Source organism: Seriola dumerili, unplaced genomic scaffold, assembly GCF_002260705.1.
Source record: "Seriola dumerili isolate Sdu_G_001 unplaced genomic scaffold, Sdu_1.0 BDQW01000230.1, whole genome shotgun sequence".
Lineage (NCBI taxonomy): Eukaryota > Metazoa > Chordata > Actinopteri > Carangiformes > Carangidae > Seriola > Seriola dumerili.
In genome coordinates, this window is record NW_019174485.1 from 132,639 (window position 1) to 145,252 (window position 12,614).

Below are 12,614 nucleotides of genomic sequence, written 5' to 3' on the forward strand. Positions count from 1 at the left end.
TCCTCCCTGCTTGTACTGAGAAACAACTGTGAGAGAGAAAAGGTACCTGTGGGACAGAAAATAGGACTTACATACGTCATAATGTTTATATAAAGTATGATTTTGTTTAATTAGAGTACTTGACAACAATGAAACACTGCAGCTTCTCTAATATGCAGATAAAAAGCTGTGTCACGGTGGTTAGCACAGGAAAAAAATCAAACAAACATCACAGTCAAAAACATGGTCCACTGACATACGGCACAACACAGTCTAGACAGGCATGAAACATGAACAAAGTCCAGTCCATCTTCAATACAAGTCCGTGTAACCAGAATGACCCAGCTATGAGCTCGTATCTGTCGTTTCAGGGCTGAAAAAGAGTAAACTATACAGTGTGTTGTATAAAATAATAAGACATTTTGGCTCATCAATACTGCAATACATAATTAATTCAGTGCATGCCCTGATCCATGTATATGATTTGCTGTATTTCAGAAGTGGCACTACTTTGTACGCATAACAGATGACTTGTAATGGTGAAAAATGTTATCTCTACCTGAATGTGATGTTGTGTTGCAACCTCATGAAGAGGGCCCATGTTTACTTTCAGCCCATTCAAAAAAAAAAAGAAAAAAAAAGAAAAAAGTTAAAGGGGTCATTCAGGATCAAAGACTAATTTCAAACCATTCTTTGTGTTTGTTTTAACCTGCTGCAAGTACCAGATGGTTGGTGCCACAAAGTTTCAACAGCAACAACAAAGTGTTTGAGTTTCCGAACTCTGAGCAGCTGGAAACAAGCACAAAGTATGACTTAGAAATAATGTTACATGTCCTAGGTCTTTCTTCTTCCCAGTCATTTTTCAGGTGACTTCTTGAGGACCAACAGGCCAACTTGAATGTAAAACAAACCAGACTGATCCAGAGAGGCCAGCGGATTGCTCCGAGCAGTTTCAAGATATGCTGCCGTTCCACTAAGTGCTCCGGTGCGTCTTCCAACCCCGTCCTTTTTATCATCCTCTACCGCAGTAGAGGAGGCAGTTTGTCTCAGTGGACCCCTGTATTAAGTTTACATTTTTTATTTACCCACCCTTTACATTAAAACACCACTCTCTCATCTTAGAGAAAGCAGATATGCTAACCCCATCCCGTGACCTAGTAATTCCCCATATCATGTCCTTCATCAGCGTCTCTATCCGCTCCCGACGGCAGCCTTCCTCATCATTTCTTCATCCTGGACTGAGAGCTCTGTCAGCTTGCGTCCCAGCTTCTCATGAAGGTCCAGGTATTTGGCCACACAGCGGTCCAAACAAACCGACTCCCCCTTTGTCAGCTCTGCCTCCTTGTAATGTGGCGGTACACACTTCCTGTGGCAGGCGTTGGTCATTCTGGGAGAAAAGGAAGCCAGAGGTCAGATGGTTAAAATGTTGCATGGAAAGATCAATAGGGCCAATAGGCTGTTTCACTGTGCCTGAGAATCTTAATATGATGTCCCACCAATAGAGCATTGTTATATATGTTTTTCCTATAATCAAAAAATATATGGTCAGGAAATGCTGGAATTACTGCATTTTTTTTCAAATGTGGAGTGTAACCTTCTTTGACCTTGTAAATTGTCTTGACTGTTAAAACCTGAAACTATTGAGTTTTTACAGAATTATAGCATCTTTTATATCATTCTGGTGACACTGGTACAGAAACAAGTAGTTTCATTGTTAATTTACATATTGTTTTATAGTTATAATTAGATTAATTATTGGGCCTATAATACATCAGAAGACAATGTCCATTAATGTCTTACTAGACTACATCATTTGGTGAAGTTTATTTGTTGATTTGAACCCATTAATTGCTTTGTCTCCATAAGGGATGCAATCACCACTAGGTGTTGCCAAGGTGACATAATGAGGTTTTAAGTTTGACTGCATGAATTGACTTTATTTCAATAGTTTATCTGACAGGGTTAATACTATGTGAAAAGCAAAAATTAAGGTAACTTCAATCAGGTTCTCCCCAAAATTAGCAATGTCTCTAATTTCCTGAGACTGTTTCATAAATAATATATTGCAAGTATAAGTGAAGTCTAAAACAAATATTGTCACATTGATGATATTGAGTCACTATTAAAAATTGAAATATCTGCATATTTTCTGCATTATCCACTGCTGTTATGTGGTTATGCTGGTGTTAATTCTACAGGTTAATTCTCAGGTGATTTAATTAAAAGAGTGCTGGGCGAACCTCAAACATTATGGAAATATGACATTTATGTTTGTGTCATGTATCAATTTGAGGAATGTTTCCAGTCGCCTCATCGCTCCACAGGTCAGCTGAAGTTTCACTGGACGTTCAAGTCATGTTTAACCTATTGCAAATTAAAATTGCACATAAAAACAGGAGGACGGAAACATCTCTTGGCTGATGGGATCACGCTGCCACTGAACCAGTGGGGGCACTTCTGCAGCAGTATTTATCGTATATTTCAATTGGCCTTTTCAAAGCAGACACTTTATCATGGCAGGAGGAGCACAGGTGTTACTAATATAATTAATGATGGGCAAAAGGTCTGTTATGGAAAAGGCCAGTAGACATGATCTGAGCACAGCTGGCTATTGTATTGTCCTGTTTTCAAATCCACACATTGTTCACTGGAGTTCCCCTGAAATCACCTTTCAGTCCAACTTCTTGTTTTAACTGTTTCTCATCTGGACCACAGCTTCATCCCCACTTCATCCTGAGTGTTGTAGCCAACTTATCTGTAAAACCGAGGCTTTATGATAACTGTTCACCTCCACTCTCTCCAATGGCTGCCCACATCAGAATTTAAAACCTTCAAACTAGTACACCAGGTCAGACATGTCATATTTTCCACCAGTGTGGTCAGGATTCAAAAAAGGGAGGAAGGCAGGAGAAGGAAGAGTAGCATCAAGCTAAATTTTCAAGAAATTCAATTATTAAAAAAAACAATTGGATGATGCCATTTCATCACTCTCTGATCAGAACATCTGTCCAGTGGTTTGCACTGTCACCCCATTCAAAGGTTTGCTTTCTTTTATGAGGGCAGTGAAGTATTAGTGGATTTCTATCCACAGTCAAACTCAAAAATGGAGGTAACGTTCTCAGATTTGAATGTGAGTGCTTGTTATATTCTGCAGCACCTCAGTTGGATTCAGGTAACACTGTTACAGAGATGACATCCCTTCCTCCAACTCTGCATGTTCATTCAGTTATCACAGAGCGTTGTCAAAGCCCTACATACAGGATGTCTGCGGGTTACAGATATGTTAAGACGTTTTTAATTTCATGCTCATCTAGGCAATAATTGCTGAAAATATGTTATTTGTCTTGGGATCAGTGTAAAAGTTACACCCAATATTTTGAGAATATTTAATGTGAATGATTCACTGGTTAGCTGCAAGTACATACTATATTTGAGCATTTTATTTGCTTTTACAAGCTGTTGTTTCTGTATCTGCTGTATTGTATCTGTAAAGGAAACATCCCCTCCTGCTGTTGAGTAAAGGAAGAACAAAAGTATTAAACTGTTAGGCAAAAATATATTCAAATATTTCCAAAATTAATAATAAAATTTTAATAATGTGCATCCCTAATATCATTATGAATCAAAATTATTTCAAGGCTTCGCATTGGGCTTGGGATAGGCAGTCTTCTTTTTGAAATCACCTTGTGCATGGCTACACCTACAGCTTGCATAGCTCTGGAGAAAAATTAAGCTTTATGTACAGTAGCACTTAGCTCCTGTAATTGAACATAATCAGCAGAATCGAAGAGGGACTATAGCTACGTCTTCACTTAGCTAATCTCTGTAAGACCAGCTGTCACCACCTCACGTGTGTAATGATTAAGACAATGAATGAAGGCCATGAGACAGTGTGCTGCTGTCTGAGAGGTAGCATAAATAAGAGGCAGCTAGCTGAGAGGTTAGCTGCTCTTGGCTTTACCGGTTGTACATGTCAGCCATCATCTCCACCTCCAGCTCCGCTGCCAGCTGCTGTGCTTTCATGGGATCCATGTCTGCGCTTCACTGCTGCTCACACCCGGCGTTTAGCACACACTCTCCGTCCTGGTGACCCTCTCCAGCGGACAGCCAACAAGAATCCTGCTGCTGCTTCTTCTGTAACCTTCAAATCTGCAAGAAAACACGTGTGTAAGGTTTCCTCTCCGACTTCCGCTGTCAATAAAGTTGGATTCAGACACGGGGGAAGAAACAGTGCGCCCTCTGGTGTCCATAATTGAGGACACAACCTTGGTGTGGGTGTCAGGAAAAAAACACTTGCAGGAAAAGACTGTTTTTTTAATAAACCATAATTGTGTTATTTACATAAAAAACGATGCGTTTTACAAATACAGGCTCAAAATAAGGTTTCTTTTCTACAGTAGTTACTTACAGAGAGACAAATGCCACTCGTGTTTTTTTTACCTTAATCAGCTTGACAATTCAAATTTTCACTCAGAATGTAAAATGAATAAAATTATTAACAAACAGTAAATGTAAACAACATGAATACTTTTTTTCAGACAATGCTTACGCATATTAATGAAAATCAAACAACCATTTCAACCTTGTGTATTGAACTGAATGAAAGCTGTAAAGCTGCTGTTCTCAAATGTACAAAGCTTATAATTACCAGGCAGACTGATGATGACAAGAAAGGTGTACAAATCTATTATACATAGCTTCACATCTCGGTGAACATAAATAAAACCAGAACAGAGAGAACAATAGTTTTGACACGCCAAAGTGCTGAACTAGTCACACAACAAATTATAAAACTATGCTTTTGCACAAACGTTACTCTGCCTCATCTCCAGTCACATCAATCTCATTCACATCTTCCTCCTCTTCTTCATCTGGAGTTATCTCCATGTTGTTGTGTTCATCCTCACATTCTCTGGTCTGAGGCACTTTGACTGGGGAGTAAAGCAGAACATCCACCTCCACTTCCTCCTCCTCTTCTCTTTCTTCTTCTTTTTCTTCTTCTTCTCCTCCTCCGCAGCCTGAGGTCCTGCTGATCCCACCAGCATCTGGTGGAGGTGTTTTGGGCTGCGAGTTGTCATCTGACAGCAGTTTGATTTCCTGAGGCAGGTGAGTGTCACTGTGAGACAAGCCTTCATCATTATTGACAGTCTGCTGTGTTGTATTTGACTCTCCTGTATCACAGGTTGTTCCTGCTAAAAAAAAAAAAAAAAAAAGAAGAAAAAAACACACACAAAAGGAGAGTCCAGAGTGATTGAGACACAGTTACTTTCCACATCTGCCTTACCAACACTAAGTACAGTGCACTTACTCAAGGACTGTTCTGTTGTCAGACAACAGAACAAGATTGAAATAGTGACTGAAATGCAGATTATTATGTTATGCTATCTTGTTTTTATAACAGTGACGTCGTCTGACAAAAATCACGAAATGCCACCGACAGTCAGTCACTCAGTCATGGACTCTGGTAATCGTAGGGCTGGCCCCACTGATGCAGTCCAGCCAAAAAAAGGCTTCAAAATCTACCAATAATCAACCATGACTATCAGAACAGACAACTTACCTTCATCAGGATTCTTCAATGGCTGCTCCCTCTCAGCTGCTAACTTGGCCACCTCTTCTTCCAAGACATCAAAGGAAAACACAGAAATGCCACCAAACGAACTGGTCTCCTTAGAAGCAGAGTTGTCTGTCTCGTCTTGCTGTGATTTGTTATCCTCGTCTGTTAATTGGTTTGAAATGTGATTGTGATTTTTATCAACTGTGACCTGAGATTCGTCACTCCTGCCCCTGTCTTGAGGTTGAATAATGCCTGTGTCCATCTTTATCTCCTCAGTTGATTCTTTACATGTGTCGTCTCCGCAAACCATTCCTTTCGCATCTCTTACAGTTTCATTTGTTTCCTGGCTTTCTATTAACTTCCTCATTTTTGAATGTTGCCTTTTAATAAGGTTTTGAAACTCCTTCAGAGTGACCATCTGTGGCCGTTTAGGTGTCCCAGGTTTTCTTATGTCTGAGATTATCTCAGCGTCTGCGTCAGCATTGCCGGTGTTCTCAGTGCTTGCGGCCTTCTTCAGTGGAATTACCTCCACTTCTGTACTTCTGTTTATCCTCCTTTTTTTGCACCTTCGCTTTGTTTTGTCCTCCTTTTCCAATTCTTTCTTCGGTAAATTGTTGTCCATATTCTGCTGACTTTCTTCATAGTTGTTATTTTTTTCAACAACAGCAGGATTGTTGTTCGGAGCGGTAAGCTCTTCAAGCTGTATTTTTGCCGGTCTTCCACGTTTCTGGCTTCTGACTCCTTCTTTATTCGCTGTCTTATCTCTGTGGGCCACGGGTTTTGCAAATAAAGAAGCTTCTTGGACTGTGTTACCTGACTCCTGAGCTTTTTTCAAGAAACCCCTGGTTCTGATCCGAGTTAGGGCAGTATTCACCCCACACCCTCCGGTTTTCTCTCTCAGACTTTCCCTGATGGATGATGGTTGATTTGGTTTCCCTACAAATTTGGACTGAATGTTCAGAGAGCTGGTGGCCATTTCTCTTTCCTTCGCCAGCACATTATTGCTTGACAAACTGACTTGACAAACACTCAAGTTGATTTGAGTCTCTGTTCCATCACTGACTTTCACATCTTTGTATGCCAAGAGAGAAGCAGCAGCATGTTGTGGATGACTGGTGCGCCTCGTCCTCCTCCTTTTAGGTGCTATTGCACCTGTAGTGTCACCATCCTTCATCTTCTTACAGTCATATTTCAGTTCCGTAGCGTTTTGTTGACCAGCAGACACCCTTTCTCTCTCTTCCACCTCTTTTGCAGAAGAAGATTCAGGATTCAGCTCCAGATTTCCCTGACATTGCTTTGACCAACAGCTGCAGTTTGTATCCTGCGGTAAAGATGCGCTTTTATTTTCTCTGCGAATGATGGCGCTGAGAGGAAATTGTAGTGAATCAGGATTTTCTCTGAGCCAAGGTCGCCCATATAGAGATGGCTGTTGCTGAATTTTAACGCCAAAGTTCAATGGGTTGTTGAGGGCAGGCTGTTGTTCTGTTGAAGAGGTACACGGCTCTAATGGAGACAGACATCGAGGAAGCCGCAAATCGTCCATGCAAGGTAAACAGAGAGAATGCATTGACTGTGTCTCATTATTCAGGGGTAAAAGCTCAAGGATGTGCTGACTGTCTTCTGAAGACGCTTCCTGGAACGCTGGGTAATGTAGTTTCTGCCCAGCGGAGAAGAAAGCTGAGGGTCTAACTGATCTTGTCGTAGCTGGCTCAGGATGTAAACAGTCTTGACTTTTGGACAGTGGCATGCTCTGATGGCTCATTCCTTCTCTCTGCCACATGGATCTGACAGATGAGTGATTCTGCAGAGAGCTCTCCTGCTGTTGTTGGATTAGCACTGAATCTGGTAGTACAGATGAAAGGCTTGAGCAGCTGGGCTGGTTCTGAGCTGTGAAACAACAGTGGATACCTGTACAACAGGTGAGAAGACTGGCATCAATCCATGTTGAATAAACAAAGCTGAGGTGGTGTTAGCGGGGGGGTTGGGGGAGGGGGTGGATAGAGGGAAAATGACAGTGTGGGTATTTAGATTGTGGACTGAGACTCCAAATAAAACAAATGACAATAAAACAAACCAGTAATATTTGGTATTTTCTCTATGTCCGAAATTATCCAGAGTAACGTATCTTGACAAGCTACAGATAACATGAAAACATCGACCTCCATGACTCAACACCCACATCAAATTGGACAGTTTCAGAGAATAAAAAGTCTGTAAATATTGTAGTATTGCTTGTATATAGCCTGATATTTGTTTTTAGTCATCCAAATTAATCGATCTCTCTCTTTTTTTTTCATTAGCAGGAACTCTCTAGCATGCAAGTCATATTCTGCGAAAAGGCAATAACAGAGACAAAAACCTGCATCTTGTTATGAGATAATAACTAATACTAAATTTGAATTGATGGAAAACAAAATCAACACCTTTATATTATGCTTCAACAAACTTTTTCTGTAAAGTAAGAAAAACTTATCTCAAGCAAACTAATGCATCTACATACCTGTATCTGTTGATGACTTGTAACTTTGTGTCTCCAAATCCTGGTAAAACACACACCCTGCTGCACTGACGCCAGCGTGCATCTGACTGTGCCCTGCATCATTCTGTGGAACTGGGATCTGGGGAACAGTCAGTACTCCGTCATGGCTCGGTTGAAGATAATGAGACTTCTTGCTGTCCCTCTCCAGGTTGGGCAGGATGTTGAGGCCCATCATGATGTCCTCCAGCAGCTTCTCGATCTGCTCATCGGACTCCTCTGCGGAGCCCTGAGGCTGGAGGAGCGGAGCTGCTTCAATGCCATTGTTTTGGTTTGGGGTGAAGCAGTCACTAGAGGGTGGCTGGGAGTCAGAGGAGGTGTTAGGGTGGGGTGGGGATCTGGGGGGGTTGGTGAGAGCAGGTTGAAGAATATGGCAGTCTGGTTGGACAGTGGAGGGAGGAGGCGGGACGTTTGAAATGTCCGTGCCTGGCCTTTTGTGGTTGGAGCCATCCTACAGAAAGATGAGCAAGGTGTTTTGTTAATTTCAGTATGAATTTAAAATTCCATTCACAAAAATAAAAAGAAATCACTCTTGATAGATAGATAGATAGATAGATAGATAGATAGATAGATAGATAGATGCCATAATAAATAACACATACACTATTTCTGTATTTTTACACCTCATTTATAAATTTACTTATTTGTGTGTTTCTACATTTATCAATTTATTTATTTATTTCTACAATTACTTACATTTATTTGATGATGAATATTGAACAATATTTTCTAAGATTTAAAAGGACTCATCCTAAGGAGGCACAAAGGCAGTCTGGACCAGAGGTATTGGCAAAACAGAATAGCTAAGAAAAAACAAACAAAGCAGAGCTAAGAAAACACAAGAATACACAAAGCTGAACAGTTTGAGCAGTGTGATTAACTATCCAATCTATCTGTTTTGAATATGTCCAGATTGTGGCAGCTGAAGCAGCAAGAGAGGGTCAGGAAGGAAAAGCTGTAGCCTATGTAGAGAGAGATGTAGAAGATGAGGGAGAGGAGGAGAAGGAGGAGGAGGAGAAGGACAGCAGCCAACATGCTGCCCCAAGGTCAGCTACCACCTATAATAGAATCTTATTCTGAGGGAAACACTGCAATACTGTACTTGTAAATAGCATGGAAGCTAACATGGTCCAGCTTTGTGACTGCAAAGGTGATTTAGTTATATACTTATTTCAAAGTTAGAAGGCCTTTGTATTTTGGCCCTTGTATACACAATGCATGTATGATACGTGGGCTGCTGTCTATTTAACCAACGTGTGTCTTCCTGTTGCTGTGTCCTTTCTAAGTAAATACTGTTAAAAATCAGCAACTCTTATTATTCTGTCCCTGCACTGCCATGCACCACCAAGAGTGAAATGGGTGACAAGTGTGTCTTTATGTATAAATTCACTGTCACACTAACCTACCTGTTTCAACGCATCATCTGTATCTTGCATGCTCACCACCTCCCACATTTCTCCTTTAGTCCTCCTCCTCAGCTTCACCTGCACAGAGGGAAGAAAATACGGTGGTGATGATGAGAACACAAAGAGGAGGCTTCCTACACATTTGTTACGAAAGTCTGAGGACACACACAAACACATCATAGCTGAGTCATAATAATTTGTCATGAAACTAAATTTTCATTTTTTTTTGCTTTTCTTTGTTCATCAAATGTAGAACTGACAAGCCATTTTTAGTGTCGTGACTGCGCTTGAGGGGGAATGGAGATATGATTCAAATTTTTAGGCAACAGCAGCTGAGTGTCTATGACACCCTGAAAAATGTGCTTGTCAGAAAATAAATGATACACTACGACAGGAAGTCACAACCAAACAATATGATCTCTAATCACTCAACAGCCTAGAAAACTAGTGTACTGTAATTTTGCAATTTGGCCTGACACACATTTTTATCATAATCAGAAAAACTTTAGTTTAACAAGATCAATTGGTAATCTCACCGAATATAACTCCAGGGTTTATGTACACACCTTACAATGAAAAAGAATTAATTCAAAAATGTACCACTTCTTCTTACCTTGATAGAAATCTGTGTGGACTCCATTACCTGCTGCAGCTGTTTCATCATAGCCAAGCTCTTCATCCCTACACTGGCCTGTACACGCCTCTTCTCTGTTGACTTTCCTCTTTCCTCTCCTGGCATCTCATCTCCGGTAGCCTGGCTCGGCTGCTCCCTACCTTCTCTGTTGTCAACGATCTTGCCATTTCTTTTTCTATTCTCCAGTTCTGTGCTTTCCTCAGCCAAGCCCTGTATGCTGTCCCCAGACTCAGAAGACTGCTTGTAGTTGTTGTCTTCCTGAGGCCTTGGGGACTCGGCGTCATCATTAAGAGAAACAGGGAAGGTCAACATTTCACTGCACAAAACTGGAGTTGACGTGGGATTTATTAAACTGCAGAAGGATCGGTTTAATATAGAGTCGCCATTGCTTGATGCTCCACTGGGCATGCTGGGAATGACTCGGCAAGAAGTGGAGCAAAACTGTTTTTCAAGTGTGACAGAAAAATCCAAGCTTTGAGCTAAAGAGGGTGTAGACTCTGGGGTTGGAGGTGTAGCTTGGCTAGACAGAGTAATAGAACTGTACACTGACTTTTCACCAGCTTGGACAGTCTGTGTTCCTGTAGATACACAACTTCTCTTTTCAACTGGAGAATCTGTGTCTGTCTTTCCAGCCATCTCAGTCTGATTTTGTGCATCCCTCATCTTCCTGCCTTCATCATGAAAGTCATTCTCCCTGCAACTCCACTGACTCTGCCTCTCTCCTTCCTTCATCCCCCCGTCTTTCTGTCCCTCTACAAGGCTTATAATCCCAAACTGGCGGGCTGCAGCTAGCACGTCATTCTGCTCTGTGCTTCCTTTTACTTCCACCTCCCCAGAATATAGCAGACCGACCAGCTTCAGCAGGGTCTGGGCCTTGACAGCTTGAAGCTGGAGCTGATGCTTCTGGCCGGATGGAGGAGATGGGGAGGCTGACAGCTTCTGAGACAGGTAGGGGCTGAGAGCTGCGAGGATACAGCTGTGGGTTGGCACTGAGATACCTTAACAAAAGGAGTAGATGAGAAAAAACGTTTATTTTTTATTTCTTTTCCATCAAGTATGCTACACCAGCTTTCTATTATATCTTTCTGTTATACTATATTATACAATACACCTCACCCTCAGTTTGTAACAGGGTATCACAGAATTGGGCGCTGTTTTGTTGTCTCTGCAGCTCACCAAGAAGCTGCATCTCAAAACCTGGCCACCAGTACCTCCGCATGTCCACATGGGCACTTGGAGAGAGGGCAGACCTGGATGAAAGAATATGGTAAAAGTTATTTAAAGACACACACAGAAGGATACACAGTATTGTTGGCACCAGTGGTACATCCACTCAAAATCTACCTGTTCACTGTTGCTTATAACTTTTGTTCCTTATTTGGTTTTACTAGTTACTATTGATTTGGTTTTACTATTTACTTTTTATCAACCATCTGATTTTACTTTATTGTGCAAATTGTAAATGACTTTTACTTAGTTATGTCAGTTATAGTAATAAATAAATTACCTTACTGCAGCACTCTCATCACATTATCTAATGAGGCTGTTTCCACTTTAACGTCACTATGAAAAATTAAGTTTGTCTTTACAGAAAAACACTTAACAAACTGGTTCATTAAAACTTAAGACAAGAGAGCGTGCAATGCAAAACCAACGGCAAAGCATGGACTCAGCACAGCTCGCATCAGCCTTTAATTTGGACCAGGTAGCAGATGGCAGCTAGGCAGCACGTGTGAGAGCACAACTGCGCTCCGGCAGAGTTAATGTTTGTGAACTCCGTGGTCAATTTCTGACATACTTGGGCATTTTTTTGTGCAATGCAAGTTCAATGTCACGGCCGAATGTATTAAAGAACATTTTTCAACAATCATCACCAACCAAACCTGGTCAACCACTGTCTAAAATGCTTCAAATACAAGTTTAGTGCTGACAGCTCGATAATTGTTACACCGCCATCTTGCTCGAACCCTCTGCCTGACAATTGACTTTTGACGGTAAAGTTTAACATTTAACTCTTATTACTCTGTTTTGTGTTAACCTTAGCCGACCTCTTTTAACCATAGGATACAATTTGACTAAATATTTCGTCACTTATGCTAAGGTTTAAAGTGTTGCTAAAATTTAGATCATATGTCAAACGTGGCTAACAGTAGCTAGCTACATTTTTAGCTAAAAAATGGGGGGAAATCCTATTCGACATATTAAATATGCATTGTCCATCTCGTTCATAAACAACAGTTTGGTAAAGTACCTCATTAGAAGGTTGTTTTAATTAACCTCATTTGAACGATCAAACAGCGCAACTCGAAGTAAGGATGTTAGCTAACTCAGTGAAGTTCACACACGCAGCTAAAGTTGTAGCTTGAAAATTACACCTACCGGTATATCTCTCTTGTGCGAGTACAGATGTTTCAGGCAATCAAACTTTAATCCAAACAATGACCGTTGCCATAAACCCGTAAATTAAAGTCACAGAACCATTACATGTTTAGCATGTCTCCC

General features: G+C 41.0%; 1 protein-coding gene across 1 annotated transcript; it reads right to left on the reverse strand.

Moving 5' to 3' along the window:
• Positions 1–79: 79 nt before the first annotated feature.
• timm10 (translocase of inner mitochondrial membrane 10) lies at positions 80–4,163 on the reverse strand. Its single transcript, XM_022755599.1, has 2 exons — positions 3,941–4,163; positions 80–1,366 (listed from the first exon to the last, which is right to left on the reverse strand). The coding sequence occupies exons 1-2, from the start codon at positions 4,009–4,011 to the stop codon at positions 1,171–1,173; spliced, it is 267 nt and encodes an 88-aa protein (XP_022611320.1). The 5' UTR covers positions 4,012–4,163; the 3' UTR covers positions 80–1,170.
• Positions 4,164–12,614: the final 8,451 nt, after the last annotated feature.